Here is a 26,288-nt window from a genome sequence, read left to right as displayed (position 1 = left end):
GTTTTCAGTATTTCACAAACATAGATGATCATTGAATCTTTCTTTTGGGGCACAGTGTCTTCCTTCTTGCAAATTATGTATTCTTTGGAATATAATTGAAAAAACACTATTCCAGAGATATCCATTAAAATCAATAACAATATTTTAAATATTCACTACTATGTTTTAGAGAGTGGAGATACAGAGATTAAAAAAATCACCCCTGCCTTCGAGAAGCTCTTGGTTTAGATGGTGTGGAATAGAGTGTACCATGGTATATTATGTGAGAGAAGCAAAGATTCTTGGAGCCAGGCAATGTTTGAAGCGAGTTTGTAGAATGACTTCAGGTAATCTATGAAGAGGTAGTGGAGGTCTATTTTTTTTTAATTTTACTTTTTAAAAGGATTTTATGTTTTTGAGAGAGACAGAGAGCAAACAAGCAGGAGAGAGAGCACGAGTGGAGGGGAGGGGCAGAGGGAGAGGGAGAAGCTGACTCCTTGCTGCAGAGGGAGCCCAAGGTAGGGCTCCATCCTGAGACCCTGGGATCATGACCTGAGCTCATGAGCTGAAGGCAGATGCTTGACCAACTGAGCCACCCAGGCTCCCTGAGAAAGCAGTCTTTTAAAAAGAAGGAGCAGGTGGTGAAAACAGAGTGGTGAGAAGGAAGGGGCTAATTTTATTTTACTTTCTACAGTATATGTTTTAAGTTTAGCAGAATGTATAGAAATTTTAAAATTTAGCATGCAAATATGTAATTTTATAAATTATAAGTTGTTTTTTCACTTTTACAGGATGGCCTCACACCAGTTTTAGTTGCTCTAAATGAAAACAAAGAGCAAATGGTAAAATTTTTAGTAGGAAAAGGAGCACGTCTACTTTCAGGGGATACGGTTAAAAGGTAGAGTATTTTTTTGTTTTGTTTTTTAAACCTTACTATTTTGTCTTGAGTGGTAACAATTTCTCATGTCATAAATTTTATCTTAAGATGATTAAGTTATAGTCATATAGTGAAAAATGTCAGGATGTCATCTCTTAGGTAGAAAGCAATTTTTCTGACAGGCCAACATGAACAGTGTATAGCAGAATTCATATTTCTTTGTAATATTGATTGATGTCATTTGCAATAGTTTTTTTGCCATCGGATTTTATATTAAAAGGGTTTCATATTAATATTATTAGTTTTATAATGGGGACTCCCTACTTGTAGTTTACTTTATGACACAATTCTGGATATCTGAACTCTTTTATTAATATTTTTTAAGATTCTATTTCATACTTTAAAAGATATACAATAAGCATAAGTAGGAGTTGTTTTGTTTTTTTGGATGACACTTTGCTTTATTACTTTTTGTTGAAGAATACTGATGTTGTTAGATGATCCCGAAGTGGTTACCATTAGCAGATACTCTGGGTTCATCAGTTTTTATACTTTTTCATGTCCAGTATGTTTTATCATTTTCATTTTTAATTGGAATGGATTGAAGGATGAAAGAGAACCTTAGGTGAATAGACTCTTCCTTTAATGAGGATAAATCATAGGTGAGTGATAAAGAGAAAAGAGATGGACTTTAGATTCACAGAAGACTAGGTTTAATTGTTAGCTTGCCTCCTTGCTGGGTATGTGACCTTGGAAACATTACTTACCATCACCAGATACATATCCTGATATGAAAAGGAGGATAATAATATATCCTTCAAGGGTGGTTGTGTGTAAATAATTATATATATATATATAATCATGTGATTTAGTGCCTACCACATGTTTAACTTAACATCACTAACTGCAACTATGACTGTTTTCTTATCATTAGTGTGAATATTACTGTTTTAAGCCTACAGATAGCTTTTATACCGACCTGGCCTCCAGGTGGTTTGGAGGTACACTGTACCAGTTTAAGGAAGAAATGGGGATTTTTAAAATGATTTTATTTATTTATTCATGAGAGACACACAAAGAGAGGCAGAGACACTGGCAGAGGGAGAAGCAGGATCCGGAACTCCAGGATCACGCCCTGAGCCAAAGGCAGACACTCAACCGCTGAGCCACCCAGATGTCACAAAATGGGGAATTTTTTTTAAAAAACCCTTCACCTATTCAGATCAGTGACCTCGGCATAGTTTCTTGTTCATCAGAGGGTTTTAAATTAGCAACTTCTACTATGATACCCAAGTGGAACCAGAGACTTCTTTTTTGTCCCTTCATTTTAGCCGTGGGGTTAATTTACAAAAATGAACACTTGGACATGTTAGTGGTCAATTCTGTAGCAACATGTGAGATATTACCCTGATGAAGTATATCAGATTAGGTGCTTAAATACTCTGAGTTCTTAAGGATGAAGTTATCTCTCTGTTATTTTAGAATAGCCCTTATGCTTGCTGTAAAATATGCTGTAAAAGATGAACCATGAAATATAGTCAGTCTTCTCTTTAGGAAGGTTTTCCTAAGATGTATATGGATGGACTGCAGAAGAATATGCTATTATTAATAGTATTAATATGTAAGTTTACATTAAAATGCTAGTTATTACTAGGATACCTGGGCGGCTCAGCGGTTGAGTGTCTGCCGTGGGCACAGGGCATGATCCCGGGGCCTGGGGATCGAGTCCCACGTCTGGCTCCCTGTGAGGAGTCTGGTTCTCCCTCTGCTGATGTCTCTGCCTCCTCTCTCTCTCTCTCTCTCTCTCTGTGTATGTGTGTGTCTCTCATGAATAAATAAGTAAAATCTTTTTTCAAAAATGAAAATAACTTAAAACATGCTAGATATTTCTCAACTGAGGTTTAAAATATAGTAAAATAGTGTTACTTCCTAGGTAACAGCTGAGAAGGTATAATTTGATTCAGCACTTTGGGGTGGCAGTGAGTTAGAGCCTATCATCACCCAGAAACCAAGCAAAAGGCTAGACTAGTTAGAAGTAGCAATGGGTGCAGGGTTCTTTATGTCAGGACTCTTGAGACCTTTATCCTTAGGGATCCTCACTGTATCTGTTTCATTCCAACTATAACCCTTCTGCATGGGGTTCACATAATGTTATACCTGGGTGCTTCTTAAAAAGATTTTATTTATTTATTTATTTATTTATTTATTTATTTATTTACTTATTTATTAATGAGAGCAAGCACAAGTGAGGCGGAGGGGTGGAGGGAGAGGGAGAAGCCGACACTCTGCTGAGCTGGGAGCCCAACACAGGGCTGGATCCTTGAGGCCATACCTGAACCAAAGGCAGATGGTTAACTGACTGAACTACCCACCTCAACGTCTGTTTTGACTAACTATTGTGTCCTAAGATGTTCAGTTTCATAGAAAACTTTATACTTTTCCTTGTGGGTTATCGCCTATACTTTCCCCCTTGAATTTCCCGAGAACCTAAGGGTTTCCCTAAGACCAGAGAGACAGTCCTCTTTCATAAGCCTTTTGGATGGAAAAAAGGACATGCTCATCATTCTGTGGTTTCCTTTGATTCTGTTCCTGCAACATTGCTGTTGAAACTGGTTCTGCAGTCCAGTCATGATTGACTTTTGCTCATAGGATGCCCTTGCTGATCCTCATTCGTCAGTCCTCATGGTGATCCACACTTAGAATTCAAACTTACAACCCTTTTTTGTTTATTACATATGCTTATATGCTCAGCTGCTATTCCAAAGCCACCGGCATGCTGTTCTGGCAGCTGGGCCTTCTGGCTTTAGCCCCATACACCCTTCCCTTCACACTCAAAAACCTTACGTGGAAACCATATATTAGCCCAGACCTTCATGATGAATTAACCTTCGAGGATTTTGTTTGTCTTTTCTGCTAGCAGACTTTAGTTAGGACCATTCTAAACTATTAAAGGAGTTCAAATAATACTACAAGAAGAGACTGGACTTTCCTTCCCCTTTGTTCCTACATCTGTACCCGAAGCCTGCTTTATTTTTTTAATTTTTTTAAGATTTTATTTTTATTTATTCATGAGAATACACAGAGAGGAGAGAGAGGCAGAGACACAGGCAGAGGGAGAAGCAGGCTCCATGCAGGGAGCCCGACATGGGACTCGATCCTGGATCTCCAGGATCATGCCCTGGGCTGAAGGCCATGCTAAACCACTGAGCCACCCGGGCTGCCCCCCAAGCTTGCTTTAACTCCTGTGGAATACCTTTTTTATTAGGTCATGGAAGGTCTCATATTGCCCTTCCCAGAGTTGTGGGCATCACCTTGCCTGAGAGACCACGTTTTGGGTATAATACCTCATTAAATCCTCCTAACAGCCTTGTAATATAAGATGGTAAGATTCCTGTTTTATAGAGAAAGACTTTGAGTGGAAGAGAAGTGGCTGGTCTAAGAACAAAAAGCTGCTGGTTTTAGAGCTGGGACTTTGGGATTTGAGACACTTTCCATTATGGCAGGCTAACTCTTAGTTTACTGAGCAAAATGCCTTCAACTCATGACTGGTTCACCTTACTTTTGTTTCTCCTTTAATTATAATTACATACTTGATAAAAGTTTTTAGAACTAACAAATTTGAAGTACCTATTCGGGTAATTTAAGTTTTGATGTTAACCCTGATATTCTTTGAAAAATCTTAAGAATTTGATATATCTGGTAAATATTTTTCATATCAGTATTAAAAAAGTCTCATTGTTTATCACTCTTTCTTATACGTAGCAGTGACCAACTAATTTCTGAACATGAAGAAGAAATGAAACCTGAAAATTCTTCACAGAATCATGATCTAGGTATGATTTTTTAGAGTGAATTACTTATGGTGGTCCTAACATAGATGAAGTCAGAGTAAGGCAGTTTTGATCATGAAAAAGCAATGAAAACAAAACAAAACAAATCGGATGTGTAAATTGCATGGGTGTTTGGTTTCTTAGTTTCTTTCTTAATAGTCTAGGATTCAGAATTTGAGAAGTTCTTTTTGGTAATTTAAAATATGAGGCAGTATTGTCTGAAAATAAATTCGTTATCTTAGTATTTTTTAGAATTTATTTCTTTATTCCTCAGAGACACACAGAGAGAGGCAAAGAGAGAGGCAGAGGGAGAAGCAGGCTCCATACGGATGCCTGATGTAGGACTCAATCCCAGAACCTGGGATCACAACCTCAACCAGTGAGCCATCCAGGTGCCCTCATTAGTTATGAGACTTAAAATCCTATGGGATAGCTTTGTGTAAATAAGGAAAAAAGATTTTCAAGTTAGTATGTTTTATGTTTCCTCTATAAACATGTTATAAAAATTACTGGTTATACAAATGGTATTTTGACTTTTACAAGTGGATTTCATTTAGTAAATATTATTATAGCGTGATTTGTCTCATTATCCTTAAAACTGGAACTCTGCAGTACCTTGCTGGTCCTTTACACAAATGGCAAACAATAAGAACTGCAAAACTTAGCTAGTGTGCAGAAAGACCAATGAGATTGCTTGATTTTTTAGGTGATGACCTATCCTACGGAAGCCTGTTGAGGAGCACAGGTTATTTTAGATGCTGTTGCATCAACACAATCTCACTATTAGTGACTTCACTTCTCTTAAGTCAGAATGTGATATGTTGACTTCATTAGAACAATGTTCTCTCCTGTTTGTTGCATAATACTGTAGTTTTTTGGAAATAAGATACTCTGTTATTAGTCAAAAGATGATCATAATAAATATTCAAAAAGGGCAACTTGGGCTCAACAAATTATAATAAAAGCACAAAAATGTTCGCAGTCACAAAGATGTTACCGTTGCTCCCCAGAGGTGGCACCTAGTGTGTTGCATGGTCTGAAATGTAGGAAGAAACCTTTGACTTAGTGGATCTCTATCACAGAAATTCTTTAGGTTGGCTTTGGTTTTGCAAGTTATAGGAAGCAAAGATGGAAGAGAGTTTTGGTCTTTCAAGGTGCTCATAATAGAATAGAGCTGTCTTTGTGTTGTGTTTTTTTTTTAAGATTTTAATTTATTTATTCATGAGAGACAGAGAGAGAGAGAGGCAGAGATATAGGCAGAGGGAGAAGCAGGCTCCAGGCAGGGAGCCCAACATGGGACTTGATCGGGGAAGTCGGGGATCAGGGCCTCAGCCAAAGGCAGACACTCAACCGCTGAGTCACCCAGGAGTCCCTGTCTCTTTTCCTGCTTGGCTAATTAGCAACAGCTTCAGGCATATTTTCACATGACAATATCCATGACCAGAAGAACTGTGTTTGTCTTTGTGTTTCTTTTATATAGGAAGAAAACTCAGCAGCTTGCAGTAAACTTCCCCTAACATTTTATAGGCTAGGTAACATGACTTGCTTGTTCCTAAACCAGTCACTGGTAAGTCAGGTACTGTGATTAGCTTAGAATAATCCTTTCTCCTTTTGCAGCTGGGGCGAGACCACATTCTTTGTGTATTGGGACACTAACTATCCAAATAAAGCTGTGGTTCTCCAGCAAGAATGAAGAATATGGAATGGCTGTTGGGGAGGGAGCCAGCAGGGATTGATAGGAGAATTTGAAATAGAAGAGTAATCAGATTAGATTTGAATTAGGGCCCTTTGGTTATGGCATAAAATGGGGATCACCAGGCTTTTCTTAAAAGGGCCAGATAGTGAATATTTTAGGCCCTGGGGTCTCACACTCTGCCATTGTCGTGTGAAAGTAGCCATAGCAATATGTATTGAAATAGATGTGACTGTGCTCCATTACAACTTTATTTACAGAACCAGATGGCAGGTTGGATTTGGCCTGTGGCCATAGTTTGCAGGCGTCTCGTGTGGAGGATAGATTGAAGAATACCAAGTTAAAGATACTGGAAGACAAAGGAAGCTTTTATTTCCTTAGCCAAGTATCAGTCCATTTTGAAATTTTCAGCCCTCTCTACTGAACAAGTCAGGAGGCTCAATTCATTCCATTTAAAATGTTGTTCTTGGGATCCCTGGGTGGCGCAGCGGTTTGGCGCCTGCCTTTGGCCCAGGGCGCGATCCTGGAGACCCGGGATCGAATCCCACGTCGGGCTCCCGGTGCATGGAGCCTGCTTCTCCCTCTGCCTATGTCTCTGCCTCTCTCTCTCTCTCTGTGTGACTATCATAAATAAATAAAGAAAAAAATATTTTAAAAAAATAAAAAAAATAAAATGTTCTTTTTCTAGGCCTTATGTCTTTCTCTAGAAAAGGTTTTGAGAAGAGTTTATTTATTTATTTGAAAGATAGCACAAGCGAGGTGGAAGGACAGAGGGAGAGAGAAAAGCAGACTCCCTGAGGGTCTCCACCCAGGACCCCAAGATTGTGACCAGAGCCGAGCCGAACTTTGTGATGAGGCATTTCATCCTGAACTTAGCAGTCTCTACTGAGGAGCTGGAGAGGTTCCGTTGTGTTCCAGCTAAATATGTATAGTCTGTTTTAACTGCTCCTAGTAGTGGAAGTCCAGGAAAATCATGCTATTTAAGTTTGCCATTGTCACTTTATGATAATGATTCTGCTAATGATACCATTTCCTGTCCGTCTCATAGGGTTTGGTTTGGTTACAATAATGGTCATTAGAAACATCCACTTGTATGTACCACATCCTGATAACTAGAATTCTTTCTTGCATTGGTAAATATAGAGGAGAAAATGAGATTTCTTAATGCATTAACTGCCTACCAATAGTACAATTAATATCCACTGTAGTGTGGTTTCCAGGTGTGGTCCCAAAGGAATACTTTTGAACAAGTCATCATCTGTCTTACAGTTTTAATATTCTGTATTTTTCTATTGTTGACTTAAAATGTATTTTCCTGCTTTCTTTACTAGTGGCTAAGAAGTCTGAAGAAGTCTCTTTAAGCAGGTAGGACTTTTATGGATTTTTTTAAAATGATGTGTTAACCAAGGAAGTGGAGAGGAAAGGATTTGTTGAGTGTTGTCTTCTGGGCTAGACACTGTATTATGTGCTTAATACGTCTTACTTATTACTTATTAGTCATTGCAATAGTTTCACCAAGGAGCTGTGCTGTTATAGCCTACTTTTTATTAACTAGTCAGCTGTAGTTCAGGGAGATGGATAAACTGACCCAGGATTCCATAGTTAATGAGTAGCAGACCCATGATTTGAATGTTAGCCTGCGTGGCTCCCACATACATGTTTTGCCCCTCAGCAGCACTGGAATTAAGATACAGATCTTAGATCATCCCAGATTGTCAAATTTCATTACATGTTAACTCTGATTTGGAGTTTTCTTAAGAACCAGGCAAGTCCAAGCATTTTCCTAATATATTTGACACAACTAGTGATAGCTAGAGGTAATTATTGCAGTGGTAACTAGTTTCTTGTTTTTACTGTCAAAGATTTTGGAGTGGATCTCAGTTACCTATGGCCACAGTACCATAGCTTTTACATAAGCAAGCCCTAATCAGGCAAGCTCTTAGATATAGTGACGTCTGCTCTCCTTGAGATGAATGATTTTTCTGAAAGTGAAGGATATGTAATCTAGGTATAGACCATGTAACGTTAATTAAATTTATCATCTATTTAGAGGGTATTTCTAAACAGTTGTCTATTTACTGACTTCTCAGTCTAATTTTCCCTTTAGGCTGGCACCCTTGATAAGTTCTGTGAAGCTTTTTCTTTTTTTGTAGACTTTTTTGCTTTTCTCCATGTCCTTTCTATACTCTTTTCTTGATTTTTTTAAACTTTCTTCTCCAATTTTCTTGCTGTTTCTTTTATTCCATTACTTTTTATCATTTCTGCAGCTAAGGATTCTCCATTTTTCTAAAGACAAAATGAAAAGCAGATAGAATTTCAGGGTTTTAAAGAATCTTAGAGATGTGTTAATCAAAATACTCTCTGATGCTGTAACCCATGTTTAACATCCTTACCAAGTGGTTGTTGAAGTGGAGAATTTGAAACTGAAAAGGGATTAAAGTGACTTACTTGAATTTGATAACTGACAGAAATGAGATTTAAATTTAGATTTTTTCCCTTTTCTCTCATCTTTGATTTAATAATATAAAGATAGGGAGTGGGTCTACTGTACATGAGACGGGAATTAGCAGGAGAGGGCATGTTTCAAGAAGAACCACACTGGGTTGAATAGGAAAAAGAGTTTTAGAAATGATGACAGAATATTGGAGTTTATGACAAGGTAGACAAAGGTCAATTACACAAAGAAAGAACACAAGATATTGGTTGTTGTTTATAAAAGCATATTAAAATAGAGCGTTCAAAAAAAAATAAAATAAAATAAAATAGAGCGTTCAAGAGAGTCCTGAGCAGCATTTCTTTTTGTTGGTTTGTTTATTTATTTATTTATTTATTTATTTATTTATTTTAATTTTTATTTATTTATGATAGTCACACACAGAGAGAGAGAGAGAGAGAGAGAGAGAGAGGCAGAGACACAGGCAGAGGGAGAAGCAGGCTCCATGCACCGGGAGCCCAACATGGGATTCGATCCCGGTCTCCAGGATCGCACCCTGGGCCAAAGGCAGACACTAAAGCGCTGCGCCACCCAGGGATCCCTCTTTTTGTTGGTTTAATTGAAGGAACTAGCATACTTCAGGGTTTCTTTTCCTTTAAAAAAAGATTTTATTTATTCATGAGACAGAGAGAGAGAGAGAGAGAGAGAGAGGCAGAGATACAAGCAGAGGGAGAAGCAGGCTCCATGCAGGGAGCCTGACTTGGGACTCAAACCTGGGTCTCCAGGATCATGCCCTGGGCTGAAGGTGGCACTAAACCGCTGGGCTATCCGGCTGCCCTACTTCAGAGTTTCTGTTGAGAAACATTAAAATCAGTTGAACCACTGGCAAGAGTATTTACAGCAAATAGGAATGGGACATCATCGACTTCTACCCCACCTTACAGAAGGCGGGTTAGATCCTTTCAAATAATGGGGGGAATGGAGATTCTGAACTATGTAAATGTATGGCCCAAGGTCACAGGGTCTTGTGATCGCTCCACCTCTTTTCGTAATTCTCTGATGCCCTTCCCATGTATGTGTAGGGTTTGGTGGGGTAGGACTAGCTGTCAGATCAATAACGGAGCTTCATTTGGGTAGTTGGTAAGGTGCCTACATTGAGATGACTGCATGGATGACTCAGACTCCATTTAGCTGGTTCCCAGGAGCAGGAAATGGCTCCTATTCTTGGTCATTTGAGCCTTTCCTTGTTTTGGGAATCTGTGCCTTGGCAGGCTAAAGACTTAAACGTTGGAGAGTGCCACTGAGCCCTGCAGAGGAGTGATCCAGGAGTGGTAGCTCACAAAAAGAAAATATTAGGCAGTGTGTGGGTAAATAGAGGCACAGATATCAGGACTATTTGTATAGCAGTCTCTCTTCTTGGGTATCTGAGTGCCCTTGATGATTTTTAAGGTCTTGCTAGTTTATGTGGACGTAAATAAGGCAGGACTTGTGAAACTTGGATTTTATAATTTTTAATCTTTTAATCTCTTCGGGAATAGTATTCCAAGTAATAACATATAAATTTGTTCTTTAACATCTGTAGATAGTTCCTTTTCAAAATTTAAGTATAGTTGACACACCGTTATGTTGGTTTCATGTGTACAACATAGTGATTCAGCAGGTCTATGTTGTTACCCCATGCTTACCACAAGTGTAGCTACCATGTGTTACTGCATATTGCTCTTACAATTCTATTGACTATATTCCCTATGCTGTACTTTTATCCCTGTGACTTACTATACCTGGGATGCTGAACCTCCCACTTCCCTTCACCCATTTTTGTCTGTCCCCCACCCACTTCCCTTCTGGCAATACAGAATTCTCTGTACTTATGGGTCTGGTTCTGCTTTTTGGTTGTTTGTTCATTTGTTCTGCTTTTTTGATTCTACATATAAGTGAAATCATACAGTATTTGTCTATTTTGCTCTGACTTATTTCACTTGGCTTAATACCCTCCAGGTAATCCACATTGTTGCAAATGGTAAGGTTTCATTCTTTTTTATGGCTGAGTAATATTGCTCTGTGTGTGTGTGTGTGTGTGTGTGTGTGTGTGTGTTATACATCTGTTGATGGACATGGGTTACTTTCATATCTTGGCTGTTGTAAATAATGCTGCAGTAAACATTGGGGTACATATGTCTTTTCAAATTAGTGTTTTCTTTTTTTGGGGGTAAGTAAGTACCCAGTAGTGGATTACTGGATCATGTGGTATTTCTATTGGTACTTCTTCAAGGAAACTCCATTTTGTTTTTTACAGTGGCTGCCCCAATTTCTATCCTCATCACCAGCTCACGAGTATTCCTTAGTCTCTGCATCCTCACCAATATTTTTTAGTGTGTGTTTTTGATTCTAGCCATTCTGACAGGTGGAAGGTGATAATTCATGGTGGTTAACTTTTGTCCAGTTAGCTGTCAGACATTTCAGAGAATTCCTCACCTGTCACACTTAGTTATGGGAACTAAAACTGGGCCTTTACTGGGCATTTCACAGGTTAGGAGAGGTGAAAGCAAAATAGATAACTAAACCCTTTTTAAAAACAGAGGCCAAGGGGCGCCTGGCTGGCTCAGTCGGTTAAGCGACTGCCTTTGGCTTGGGTCATGATGTCAGGGTACTGGGATAGAGCCACATATAAGGCTCTCTGCTCAGCAGGGGCCCTGCTTCTTTCCCCTCCCTCCACCTGCCTCTCTGCCTACTGTGCACACACACACACTCTCTCTCTCTCTCTCAAATAAATAAATAAATAAATAAATAAATAAATAACATGTTAAAAAAATAACACAGAGGCCAAATTTTGAAAGACCTGTATTCTGAAAACATTGGTGAAAGCAATTGAGGATGACACAAAGACGTGGAAAGAATTCCATCTCATAGATTGGAAGAGCACCTATTGTTAAACTGTGTATAGGACCCAAAGCAATCTACAAATTTAATGCAATGCCTACTAAAATCCATCGACATGTTTCACAGAACTAGAGCAAGCAACACTAAATTTATATGGAACCACTGAAGACCTCAAATAGCCAAAGCAATATTGGAAAAAGAAAAACATAACTGGAGATATCTCTATGCTAGATTTCAAGTTATATTACAAAGCTGTAGTAATCAAAACGGCATAGTATTGGCATTAAATGGATACAAATATCAGTAGAATAGTATAGAAAATCCAGAAATAAACTATAATGATATGGCTAATTAATCTTTGACAAAGCAAGAAAGAATATCCAATGGTTTGAAAAGGCAGTCTCCTTCAATAAATGATGCTAGGAAAACTGAATGGGTATATAAAAGATTGAAACAGGACCACTTTCTTTCACCATTTACAAAAATAAATTCAAAATGGTTTAAAGATATAAATATATCACATGAAACCATTTTATCCTTGAAGAGAGCACAGGCAATGATCTCTCTGGTATTAGCTGTAGCCAGGTTTTTCTTTTTTTATGTCTCCTGAGGCAAGAGCAATAAAAGCAAAATAAACTGTTGGGGCTACATCAAAATCAAAAGCTTTTGCAGTGAAGGAATCAATCCACAAAACTAAAAGGCAACCTTACAGAATGGGAGAAGACATTTGCATATGACATATCTGATAAAGGTTAGTGTAAGAATCTAAAGAACTGATACATCTCAACACCCAAAACACAATCCAGGTCAAGAATGATCAGAATATATCAGACATTTTTCCAAAGAAGATGTCCAGTTGGCCAACAGATATATAAAAAGATGATCAGCATCACACGTCATCAGGGAAATGCAAATCAAAACTACAATGAGATAGCGCTGCACACCTGTCAGAATGGCTAAAATCAAAACCACAAGAAACAAGTGTAGTTGAGGATGTGGAGAAAAAGGAACCCTGTTGCACTTTTGGTGGAAGTGCAAACTGGGACAGCCACCATGGGAAACCGTATGGCGGTTCCTCAAAAAGTTAAAAACAAAACTAACAATCCAAGAGTTGCACTCCTGCGTATTTACCCAGATATGACAAACACACCAATTCAAAGGGATACATGCACTCATGTTTTTACTACAGCATTATTTGCAATCATCAGCCTAAGTGTGCATGTTGATGGATTAGTGAATAAAAAGTGGTGTGTGTGTATATATATATATATATATATACACACACACACACACACACATATATATATATACACACACACACACACAATGGAATATTGTTCAGCCATTGAAAAGAATGACATCTTGTCATTTGCATGGTGAGAGCTAGAGCGTATTACGCTAAGCAGTGTAAGTCAGAGAAAGACAAATATGATTTCACTCCTAAGTAACATGTAAGAAACAAAATAAAAATAAGCGAAGGAGACAGAAAAGACAGATTTACCAAGAAGAAGACTGCTATAGAGAACAAACTGATGGTTACCAGGGGGGATGTTGGTAGGGGAATGGGTGAAATAGGAGATGGGAATTAAGGAATGCACTAGTCATGATGAGCACTGGGTGATGTATGGAATTACCAAATCATTATATTGTATATATGAAACTAATGTAACACTGTATGTTAAGGATACTAGAATTAAAAATAAAAGCTTAACCAAAACGAGGCTAAATTTTCGTATGTCAAGAAACTTCATTAATAAACAACTGACTTTGACTCGATTTTTCTTTTTAAAGAAATGAACTTGTCTTTGTTTTCTATTTTTGCTGTAAAGTCGTACCTGCAAAGCTGATACTGATGATTCAAGGCCTTCAAAACATGAGGACTTAAGTTCTGGTACCAAGGTAAAGTACTCTCTTGTAAAATTAATTTTCCTGCTCTGAGTTTAGTGTTGTGTATTATTTACTCTTAAAATATAAAGTGGCTTGCCTCTTGTCATTTTATGTTTTTTTAACTTTTTTTTATTGGAGTTCAATTTGCCAACATTTAGCATAACACCCAATGCTCATCCTGCCAAGTGACCCCCTCAGTGCCCATCACCCAGTCACCACAACCCCCCCCCACCTCCCTTTCCACTACCCCTTATTCATTTCCCAGAGTTAGGTGTCTCTCATATTCTGTCACTCTCACTGATATTTTCACTCATTTTTTCTCCTCTCCCTATGTTCCCTTTCACCAATTCTTATATTCCCCAAATGAATGAGAACATATAATGTTTGTCCTTCTCAAATTGACTTATTTTGCTCAGCATAATACCCTCCAGTTCCATCCACGTCAAAGCAAATGGTGGGTGTTTGTCATTTCTAATGGCTGAGTAATATTCCATGGTATACATAGACCACATCTTCTTTATCCATTCATCTTTCGATGGGCACCGAGGCTCCTTCCACAGTTTGGCTATTGTGGACATTGCTGCTATAAATATTGGGGTGCAGGTGTCCTGCATTTCACTGCATCTGTAGCTTTGGGTAAATCCTCAGAAGTGCAATTGCTGGGTCATAGGGCAGTTCTATTGTTAACTCTTTGAGGAAACTCCACACAGTTTTCCAGGGTGGCTGTACCCGTTCAGATTGCTAACAACAGTGTGAGAGGGTTCCCCTTTCTCCACATCCTCTCCAACATTTGTTGTTTCCTGCCTTGTTAATTTTGCCCATTCTCACTGGTGGAAGATGATACCTCATTCTGGTTTTGATTTATATTTCCCTGATGGCCAGTGATCTGGAGTATTTTCTCATATGCTTGTTGGCCATGTCTGTGTCTTCCTCTGTGAAATTTCTGTCCATGTCTTTTGCCCAAAGCATGATTGGATTGTTTGTTTCTTTGCTGTTGAGTTTACTAAGTTCTTTATAGATCTTGGATACTAGCCCTTTATCTGATAGGTCATTTGCAAATAACTTCTTCCATTCTGTAGGGTGCCTTTTAGTTTTCTTGACTGTTTCTTTTGTTATGCAGAAGCTTCTTACCTTGATGAAGTCCCAATAATTCATTTTTGCTTTGGTTTTGCTTCCCTTCAGGGATGTATCTTGCAAGAAGTTGCCATGGCCAAGTTCAAAAAGGGTGTTGCCTGTGTTCTCCTCTAGGATTCTGATGGATTCCTGTCTCACATTTAGATCTTTCATCCATTTTGAGTTTATCTTTGTGTATGGTGTAAAAAAGTGGTCCAGTTTCATTCTTCTGCATGTGGCTATCCAATTTTCCCAGCACCATTTATTGAAGAGACTGTCTTTTTTCCAGTAGATAGTCTTTCCTGCTTTGTTGAATATTAGTTGACCATAAAGTTGAGAGTCCACTTGCGGATTCTGCATTCTGTTTCCATTGATCTATGTGTCTGTTTTGTGCCAGTACCACACTGTCTTGATGACCACAGCTTTGTAGTACATCCTGAAATCTGGCATTGTGATGCCCCCAGCTATGGTTTTCTTTTTTAATATTCCCCTAGCTATTTGGGGTCTTTTCTGATTTCACACAAATCTTAAGATGATTTGTTCCAACTCTCTGAAGAAGGTCCATAGTATGTTGATAGGGATTGCATTAAATGTGTAAATTGCCCTGGGTAGCATTGAAATTTTTCCAATCTGTGAGCATGGCATATTTTTCCATCTCTTTGGGTCTTCCTCAATTTCCTTCTGAAGTGTTCTGTAGTTTTGAGGGTGGAGACACTTTACCTCTTTGGTTATGTATATTCCTAGGTATCTTATGCTTTTGGGTGCAATTGTAATTGGGATTGACTCCTTCATTTCTCTTTCTTCAGTCTCATTGTTTGTGTATAGAAATGCACCTGATTTCTGGGCATTGATTTTGTATCCTGCCACAATGCCGAATTGCTGTATGATTTCTAGCAATCTTGGGGTGGAGTCTTTTGGGTTTTCTTTTTCTTTCTTTTTTTTAAGATTTTATTTATTCATTTATTTATGAGATACAGTGAGAGAGAGAGTCAGAGACACAGGCAGAGGGAGAAGCAGGCTCCACACAGGGAGCCGGACGCGGGACTCGATCCCGGGTCCCCAGGACCAGGCGCTGGGCCGAAGGAAGTGCTAAACCGCTGAGCCACCCAGGCTGCCCTCTTTTGGGTTTTCTATGCACAGTATCATGTCATCTGCAAAGAGGGAGAGTTTGACTTCCTCTTTGCCACTTTGAATGCCTTTTGTTTCTTTTTGTTGCCTGATTGCTGAGGCTAGGACTTCTGGTACTATGTTGAATAGCAGTGGTGAGAGTGGACATCCCTGTCTTGTTCCTGATCTTAGGGTTAAGGCTCCCAGTGTTTCCCCATTGAGAACGATATTTGCTGTGGGCTTTTCGTAGATGGCTTTTAAGATGCTGAGGAATGTTCCCTCTATCCCTACACCCTGAAGAGTTTTGATCAGGAATGGATGCTGTATTTTGTCAAATGCTTTCTCTGCATCTATTGGGAGGATCATGTGGTTCTTGTTTTTTTTCTCTTGCTGATATGATGAATCACATTGATTGCTTTACAAGTGTTGAAGCAGCCTTGCATCCCGGGGATAAATCCCACTGGGTCATGGTGAATCATCTTCTTAATGTATTGTCGGATCCTGTTGGCTAGTATCTTGTTGAGAATTTTTGCGTCCGTGTTCATCAAGGTATTGGTCTATAATTCTCCTTTTTGGTGGGGTCTGTGTCTGGTTTTGCAATTAAGGTGATGCTGGCCTCATAGAACGACTTTGGAAGTACTCCATCCCTTTCTATCTTTCATAACAGCTTTAGTGGAATAGGTATGGTTTGTTCTTTAAACGTTTGATAGAATTCCCCTGGGAAGCCATCTGGCCCCGGACTTTTGTGTCTTGGTAGGTTTTTGATGACTGCTTCAGTTTCGTCCCTGGTTATTGGCCTGTTCAGGTTTTCTATGTCTTCCTGTTGCAGTTTTGTAGTTTGTGGTTTTCCAGGAATGCACCCATTTCTTCTCGATTGCCTAATTTATTGGCGTAAAGCTGCTCATACTAAGTTTTCAAAATCGTTTGTATTTCCTTGGTGTTGGTGGTGATCCCTCCTCTCTCGTTCATGATTTTATTTTATTTTATTTTATTTTATTTTATTATTATTTTTTTTAATTTTTATTTATTTATGATAGTCACAGAGAGAGAGAGAGAGAGAGAGAGAGACAGAGAGAGAGAGAGGGGCAGAGACACAGGCAGTGGGAGAAGCAGGCTCCATGCACCGGGAGCCCGACGTGGGATTCTATCCCGGGTCTCCAGGATCGTGCCCTGGGCCAAAGGCAGGTGCCAAACTGCTGCGCCACCCAGGGATCCCCTCGTTCATGATTTTATTAGTTTGGGTCTTCTCTCTCTTCTTTTTAATAAGTTTGGCTAATAATTTATCTGTCTTATTAATTAATTCTTTCAAAGAACCAACTCCTGATTTTGTTGATCTGTTCCCCAGTTCTTCTGGTCTCTATCTCATTGAGTTCTGCTCGAATATTTATTTATTGTCTTCTGCTGGGTGAAGGTTTCAGTTGCTGTTCCTTCTCCAGCTCCTTTAGGTGCAAGGTTAGCTTTTGCTTTGAGTTCTTTCCAGTTTGGGGACGGATGCTGGTCTTGCGATGTATTCCCCCCTCAGGACTGCTTTTGCTGTATCCCAAAGATTTTGAACGATTGTATCTTCATTCTCATAAGTTTCCAGGAATCTTTTTAATTCTTCTCTAATTTCCTGGTTGATCCTTTAATCGTTTAGAAGGATGGTCGTTAACCTCCACGTGTTTGAAATCCTTCCATATTTCTTCTTTTAGTGGTTTAGTTCTAGTTTCAAAGCATTATGGTCTGAAAATATATAGGGGGCAATCTATTATATAAATGTTACATTTATATATTAAACAGAGGCGGCTGTTCATTGTATATTCCTAACTATACATACATACATACACACACACACACACACACACACACACATACACACACATATAGTGTGGCCTGTGGAAAAATGGTTGTTAGTATTATTAATAATTAATAATTAATTAGTATTAACTAATAAGTTAATACTAACCTAACCATTTTTTCCACAGGCCTTTTTTAACTTACATTTTTCCCTGCCTTAAGATCATGCTTGATTGGTCACGTCTTATGTTTTTCTTTTTTTCTTCTTCTTCCTGCATTTTTTAAAGGTTTTATTTATTCATGACAGACACACACACACACACACACACACACGCACACACACACAGAGAGAGGCAGAGACACAGGCAGAGGGAGAAGCAGGCTCCATACAGGGAGCCTGACATGGGACTCGATCCTGGGGCTCCAGGATCTCGCCCTGGGCCGAATGCAGACACTCAACCACTGAACCACCATGGCTGTCCCCCCTGCATTTTTTTGTACATGACTTTCCCGTACCCTACGTTTTCCTTACATGGGGGAAAAAAAAACAAAACACGTTTCTTTAGTGTCTGTTCTTTCAGTCCATCTCTTTCTATGTTTATTGTCAATATTTTTGATTATGCCTTTCTGTTGTCTGTGTGTGTCTGTGGTTTTCATTCCTGAATCATTACCCCACAAGCCTTATTATTTTTCTCACATTCCTGGAAGGAGCTGATGTTAGATAATCATTTGTCCTTAGCATTTTGACAAACAAAAGCAACTTAAACTGTTTGTAATGCCAACTTGCCCAAATAAATACTACTAGAAACTAAATTTTAATATTTTCTCTTATAAGAGATCGTCATGCAATTATAAATCATTCAAACACATTTGAAAAATTTTAAATATAATAAAATAATTAATTTTTAAAAATATTGTATTCATTTATTCATGAGAGAGTCAGAGACAGAGGCAGAGGGAGGAGAAGCAGGCTCCATGTAGGGAGCCTGATGTGGGACTCTGGGATCACACCCTGAGCCGAAGGCAGATGCTCAACCACTGAGCCACACAGGCGTCCCAATAATGACATTTCTTATTGTTAGTTTTTTTAAAAGATTTTATTTATTTAGTCATAGAGACAGAGAGAGAGGCAGAGACACAGGCAGAGGGAGAAGCAGGCATCATACAGAGAGCCTGATGTGGGACTCGATCCAGGGTCCCCAGGATCCCGCGCTGGGCTGCAGGCGGTGCTAAACCGCTGCGCCACCGGGGCTGCCCTTATTGTTAGTTTTTTTAATTTAAATTACCTAGGGATAGATTTTTATTTTAAGACATTTTGGTAAAGAAAGTATTAAAAAAAAATTTTTTTTTAAGATTTTTTTATTTATTCATGATAGACATAGGGAGAGAGAGGCAGAGACACAGGCAGAGGGAGAAGCAGGCTCCATGCAGGGAGCCTGACATGGGACTCGATCCCTGGTCTCCAGGAATCCCACCCTGGGCCAAAGGCAGGCGCTAAACCACTGAGCTACCCAGGGATCCCCTTTTTAAAATTTTTAAATTCAAATTAATTAACATATAGCGTATTATTAGTTTCAGAGGTAGAATTCAGTGATCCATCAGTTGCATACATCATCTAGTGCTTATTACTTCAAGAGCCCTCCTTAATTACCATCACCCAATTACCCCATTGCCCCAACCCTCTCCCCTCCAACAACCCTCAGTTTATTTCCTATGATTAAGAGTCTCTTACGGTTTGTCTCTCTCTCTGATTTTTATCTTATTTTTCCCTCTCTTCCGCTATGCACCTCCGTTTTGTTTCTTAAATTCCACATAGGATTGAAATCATATGGTATTTGTCTTTCTCTAACTTATTTCACTTAGTATAATACTCTTAAGTCCCATCTATGTTATTGCAAATGGCAAGATTTCATTCTTTAGGATGGCTGAGTAATATTCCATTGTATTTATACACACTGCATCTTCTTTATCCATTCATCTGTCAGTGGGCATCGGGCTTTTCTGTAGTTTGGCTATTGTGGTCATTGCTGCTTTAAACGTTGGGGTGCTGGTGCCCTTTCAAATCACTATGTTTGTATCTTTTGGATAAATACTGAGTACTGCGATTGCTGGGTCATAGGTTAGCTCTATTTTTTTCCCTAAATTTTTATTTATTTATGATAGTCACAGAGAGAGAGAGGGAGAGAGAGGCAGAGACATAGGCAGAGGGAGAAGCAGGCTCCATGCACCGGGAGCCCGACGTGGGATTCGATCCAGGGTCTCCAGGATCGCGCCCTAGGCCAAAGGCAGGCGCTAAACCGCTGCGCCACCCAGGGATCCCGGATAGCTCTATTTTTATTTAACTTTTTGAGGAAGACTTTGTATAATAATCAGGGGTAAGAAAAGTAACATTTTGGGACTATTAAATCTCTTATAATCTTCACCCCATGAGAAAATGTAGGTTAGTAAATGGCGGAACTGAGATTTGAATCTGTATTTGAATGATCTCCAAAACCTGTGTTCTTTTTGTAATGGTGTTCATTTGGTAATGGTGAATATTACAATTATTTTTACGAAATGTGATACTTGTAATCCTGAAAACTATCAATTTTTTTTCTAGACTGTCCCGAAACTAAACTTAAGAAAGCAAATGGCTGCTTTTCTGCGACCCAAGAGTAAGCTATTTGAAGATTTGTGTTTTTCACGGAGTTTTGTCCATTTTTGTGTTATTTAGTAATTCAAAGTTACAGATATCTTCATGTACTCTTTACTTTGTTTTTCACTAAATAGAAGCAAAATGTGGTCTTGTGAGCCAAGAAGATAGACCTTTATTTGCTGACAACAATTTTGCAAGGGAAGATAAGACTGAAACTCTCTGTAAACCATCCGTCAATGTCTCTGACTATTCTCCTCTTGCTTTTGTATCACCCGAAACTCCTCAAACGTCTTCAGCAATGCTTGGTGTTACAAAGGTAAGTTGTTTTGAACTTTGTCCCCCATGTTTTTTCACATACTATCCTCTTGATATCCTTATAATGAAAAGAATCTTAGGGAGAAATGGAAGCCCTCAAGAATATAAGAGAAAACAGTGTAATAACAACAGAGAAGTAAGTACTGGGTTGAGATTTATTACGGTTGGTGGGAATAAACAAATCTTAGGTGTGCCATTATGGAGGGAAAGAATTAGAAAGCAACTGGATAGAATAGCTAGATGGATGTGAAGATGAGGGGAGGGGTTGTGGGGTAAGAATTCATTTAATAAGGATGAGATGAATGTAAAGATAAGAGAGTTTAGAGAGATTATTATTAAAAACACAGCAGTAGTGAGGCTAAGGTAGAACAGATGCTGTATATTATAAAATGCGGTAGAAATTATTTTAAATGCAAGTTAATAAAAGGCAATACAAAACATGCTCAGATTCTTCAGAATGACAGCTGGTTTTTATGAAGAACTGGGAGGAAATTTTACCCTTTTAAGTTTAATAAAGTATGATAGCCTATATTTAATTTAGCAAGAGTTGTGTTTATACATAGTACAAAGTGAAGTCTGTTTTAAGCCATAATCAGATTTATTATGAGTTTTGAACTTTGGCTGTTGTCTTTCTTGTGGTTTCTAATTAAACTTACTGTGTGGTATAATCTTGGTCGACTTTATATCTTTTGAGAATAGAGAGGACGTAAATAAACATTTTAGTTTTTTCATTAATTAAAACTGAATTTTTTTCTTAGGTAAGTGAGGTTCTTAATCTCTATCCATTAAATGAAAAAAATAAATTTTAAGCTGCAAGATTCTTAAAAAATATAAAAACTATTTTCTGGATTCTGATGCATCTTTTTTTAAATATAAGCTTAGAATAGAGACACATGTCAAATGAATAAACTCATGATTTATCATTTTTTTATAAGATGATTTATCATTATAGAATCGTAAGGAAGGAAAAGTTGCCCGTAGGGTATACAATATTATTTGTAGAAGGATGACCTTTACTTTCTCAAAGATCTCCAACAGTGGATACATTTTACGTTATCTCGGGAAACTTTAGTCTTCATAGTTGTTATATTTTGTATTTTGTATTTTTTAATTTTGTATTTTATTTGTAATTTTTTATTGGAATTCAGTTTGTTAACATATACCATAACACCCAGTGCTCATCCTGCCAAGTGACTCCCTCAGTGCCCATAACCCACTCACCCCAACCCCCTGCCTGCTTCCCCTTGCACTACACCTTGGTCATTTCCCAGGGTGAGGTGTCTCTCATGTTTTGTCACTCTCACTGATATTTTCACTCAATTTCTCTATTTCCCTTTATTCCCTTTCACTAATTTTTATATTCCCCAAATGAATGAGACCATGTAATGTTTGTCCTTTAAAGACTGACACATTTCACTCAGCATAATACCGTCCAGGTCCCTCCACCTCAAAGCAAATGGTGGGTATTTGTCGTTTCTAATGGCTGAGTAATATTCCATTGTATACATAGACCACATCTTCTTTATCCATTCATCTTTCGATGGACACCGAGGCTCCTTCCACAGTTAGTCTATTGTGAACATTGCTGCAAGAAACATCGGGGTGCGGGTGTCCTGGCATTTCACTGCATCTGTATCTTTGGGGTAATCCCCAGCAGTGCAATTGCTGGGTCGTAGGACAGATCTATTGTTAACTCTTTGAGGAACCTCCACACAGTTCTCCAGAGTGGCTGTGCCAGTTCCCACTCCCAGCAACAGTGCAAGAGGGTTCCCCTTTCTCCACATCCTCTCCAACATTTGTTGTTTCCTGCCTTGTTAATTTTGCCCATTCTCACTGGTGGGAGGTGGTATCCCATTGTGGTTTTGATTTGTACTTCCCTGGTGGCCAGTGATGCAGAGCATTTTCTCATGTGCTTGTTGGCCATGTCTATGTCTTCCTCTGTGAAATTTCTGTCCATGTCTTTTGCCCATAGCATGATTGGATTGTTGTTTCTTTGAGTTTACTAAGTTCTTTATAGATCTTGGATACTAGCCCTTTATCTGATAGGTCATTTGCAAATACCTTCTCCCATTCTGTAGGTTGCCTTTTAGTTATGTTGACTGTTTCTTTTGCTGTGCAGAAGCTTCTTACCTTGATGAAGTCCCAATAATTCACTTTTGCTTTGCTTTCTCTTCCCTTCAGGGATGTATCTTGCAAGAAGTTGCTGTGGCCAAGTTCAAAAAGGGTGTTGCCTGTGTTCTCCTCTAGGATTCTGATGGATTCCTGTCTCACATTCAGATCTTTCATCCATTTTGAGTTTTTCTTTGTGTATGGCATAAGAGAATGGTCCAGTTTCATTCTTCTGCATGTGGCTGTCCAATTTTCCCAGCACCATTTATTGAAGAGACTGTCTTTTTTCCAGTGGATAGTCTTTCCTGCTTTGCCGACTATTATTTGAGCATAGAGTTGAGGGCCCACTTCTGGATTCTCCATTCTGTTTCCATTGATCTATGTGTCTGTTTTTGTGCCAGTACCTCACTGTCTTGATGACCACAGCTTTGTAGTACAACCTGAAATCTGGCATTGTGATGCCCCCAGCTATGGTTTTCTTTTTTAATATTCCCCTAGCTATTTGGGGTCTTTTCTGATTCCACAGAGATCTTAAGATGATTTGTTCCAACTTTCTGAAGAAAGTCCATAGTATGTTGATAGGGATTGCATTAAGTGTGTAAATTGCCCTGGGTACCATTGACATTTTCCCAATATTCATTCTGCCAATCCATGAGCATGGTATATGTTTCCATCTCTTTGTGTCTTCCTCAATTTCCTTCAGAAGTGTTCTGTAGTTTTGAGGGTAGAAACCCTTTACCTCTTTGGTTATGTATATTCCTTGTTACCTTATGCTTTTGGGTGCAATTGTAATTGGGATTGACTCCTTCATTTCTCTTTCTTCAGTCTCATTGTTAGTGTATAGAAATGCCACTGTTTTCTGGGCATTGATTTTGTATCCTGCCACACTGCCAAATGGCTGTGAGTTCTAGCAGTCTTGGGGTGGAGTCTCTTGGGTTTTCTAGCTGCATTATGATGTCATCTGCAAAGAGGGAGAGTTTGACTTCCTCTTTGCCAGTTTGAATGTCTTTTATTTCTTTTTGTTGCCTGATTGCCGAGGCTAGGACTTCTGGTACTATGTTGAATAGCAATGGTGAGAGTGGACATCCCTGTCTTGTTCCTGATCTTAGGGGATAGGCTCCCAGTGTTTCCCCATTGAGAACGATATTTTCGTAGATGGCTTTTAAGATGCTGAGGAATGTTCCCTCTATCCCTACACTCTGAAGAGTTTTGATCAGGAATGGATGTTGTATTTTGTCAAATGCTTTCTCTGCATCTATTGGGAGGATCATGTGGTTCTTGGTTCTTTCTCTTGCTGATATGATGAATCACATTGATTGCTTTACAAGTGTTGAAGCAGCCTTGCATCCCGGGGATAAATCCCACTGGGTCATGGTGAATCATCTTCTTAATGTATTGTCGGATCCTGTTGGCTAGTATCTTGTTGAGAATTTTTGCGTCCGTGTTCATCAGGGTATTGGTCTATAATTCTCCTTTTTGGTGGGGTCTGTGTCTGGTTTTGCAATTAAGGTGATGCTGGCCTCATAGAACGACTTTGGAAGTACTCCATCCCTTTCTATCTTTCATAACAGCTTTAGTGGAATAGGTATGGTTTGTTCTTTAAACGTTTGATAGAATTCCCCTGGGAAGCCATCTGGCCCCGGACTTTTGTGTCTTGGTAGGTTTTTGATGACTGCTTCAGTTTCGTCCCTGGTTATTGGCCTGTTCAGCTTTTCTATGTCTTCCTGTTGCAGTTTTGTAGTTTGTGGTTTTCCAGGAATGCACCCATTTCTTCTCGATTGCCTAATTTATTGGCGTAAAGCTGCTCATACTAAGTTTTCAAAATCGTTTGTATTTCCTTGGTGTTGGTGGTGATCCCTCCCTCTCGTTCATGATTTTATTAATTTGGGTCTTCTCTCTCTTCTTTTTAATAAGTTTGGCTAATAGTTTATCTGTCTTATTAATTCTTTCAAAGAACCAACTCCTGGTTTTTGTTGATCTGTTCCACAGTTCTTCTGGTCTCTATCTCATTGAGTTCTGCTCGAATCTTTATTAATTGTCTTCTGCTGGTTGAAGGTTTCCGTTGCTGTTCCTTCTCCAGCTCCTTTAGGTGCAAGGTTAGCTTTTGCATTGAGTTCTTTCCAGTTTGGGGACGGATGCTGGTCTTGCGATGTATTTCCCCCTCAGGACTGCTTTTGCTGTTCCCAAAGATTTTGAACGGTTGTATCTTCATTCTCATTAGTTTCCAGGAATCTTTTTAATTCTTCTCTAATTTTCTGGTTGACCCTTTAATCGTTTAGCAGGATGGTGTTAACCTCCACGTGTTTGAAATCCTTCCATATTTCTTCTTGTGGTTTAGTTCTAGTTTCAAAGCATTATGGTCTGAAAATATGTAGGGGACAATCCCAATCTTTTGGTATCGTTTAAGACCTGATTTGTGACCCAGTATGTGGCCTATTCTGGAGAAAGTTCCATGTGCACTTGAGAAGAATGTGTATTCAGTTGCGTCTGGTTGTAAATTTCTGTAAATATCTGTGAAATCCATCTGGTCCAGTGTATCATTTAAAGCGCTTGTTTCTTTGGAGATGTTGTACTTAGGAGACCTATCGAGTGTCGAAAGCACTAGATTGAAGTCACCAAGTATATGTGTATTATTATCTAAGTATGTCCTAACATTGGTTATTAATTGTTATACTTGGCAGTTCCTGCATTTGGGGCATACATATTCATGATTGTTAGGTCGTCTTTTTGGAGAGATCCTTTAGTATGATAGAGTGTCCCTCTTCATCTCCTACTACCTTCTTGGGATAAAGTTTAACAGACTCCTTTTTTTCTTTTAGGATTTATTTATTTACTTACTTACTTATTTATTTACTTATTTATTTGAGTGTGTGAGCAGGGTGAAGGGGGTAGAGGGAGAGAGAAAGGGAGAGAAGCAAACTCCCCAGTGAGGGTGGAGCCTGAAGCGGAGCTCAATCCCATGATCAGGAGATCATGAACTGAACTGCAATCAAGAGATGGAGGCCCAACTAACTGTGCCACTCAGGCATCTCCTCTACATTAAAAAAAAAAAAAAAATTTTTTTTTTTTTTTTTTTTTTTAGATTTTATTTGACACCAAGAGAGAGAACACAAATGGGAGCAGGTGTGGGAGGGAAAGGGAGAAGCACACTCCTGGCGGAGCACGAAGCCTGATGCACGGGTCTTGATCCTAGATCCCGGGGATCATGACCTGAGCCAAAGGCAGATGTTTAACTGACTGAGCCACCCAGGTGTCCACGTGTGTGTGTGTGTGTGTGTGTGTGTGTGTGTGTGTGTGTATACACATATATGTGTTTGTTTAATCATCATTCTCAGGTGTTTTTGTTGAATCAAACCTTTACATTTTGTTTAATAAAGGATGATATATTTTGACACATACGACTTTTATCATGTAGGTAGCATAGATTTTCAGCAAACCTTCAGTATTTGACTCTAAGGGAGAAAACTGATGTTTGAGGTGAAAAATAAAATCTAGAGATATCCTCCTTTAAAATAAAAATTAGCTAAGCGCCTCATCCCCAATTAAGGTATTAAATTACTGTGCCAAAGTCACACTTTTAGCATAGCTGATTAATAAACTTGTTGGGTCATTTATTTGATTCAGCATCAAGGAATTGTATCATCTCTTTGATG

At 38.8% G+C, this 26,288-nt stretch overlaps 1 protein-coding gene across 1 annotated transcript in view; it reads left to right on the top strand.

Annotated features, from left to right (window-relative positions):
• LOC144309727 (ankyrin repeat domain-containing protein 26-like) overlaps positions 1-26,288 on the top strand; it is a 136,976-nt gene that overhangs the window by 31,484 nt on the left and 79,204 nt on the right. The window contains exons 7-12 of the mRNA XM_077890834.1: positions 771-877; positions 4,619-4,689; positions 7,711-7,744; positions 13,523-13,592; positions 20,176-20,230; positions 20,346-20,527. Of these exons, the coding sequence (XP_077746960.1) occupies positions 771-877; positions 4,619-4,689; positions 7,711-7,744; positions 13,523-13,592; positions 20,176-20,230; positions 20,346-20,527 (519 nt within the window). The remainder of the gene's footprint in view (positions 1-770; positions 878-4,618; positions 4,690-7,710; positions 7,745-13,522; positions 13,593-20,175; positions 20,231-20,345; positions 20,528-26,288) is intronic.

Source organism: Canis aureus, unplaced genomic scaffold (assembly GCF_053574225.1).
Source record: "Canis aureus isolate CA01 unplaced genomic scaffold, VMU_Caureus_v.1.0 ptg000201l_RagTag, whole genome shotgun sequence".
Lineage (NCBI taxonomy): Eukaryota > Metazoa > Chordata > Mammalia > Carnivora > Canidae > Canis > Canis aureus.
This window is presented reverse-complemented; position numbering and strand designations above follow the sequence as displayed.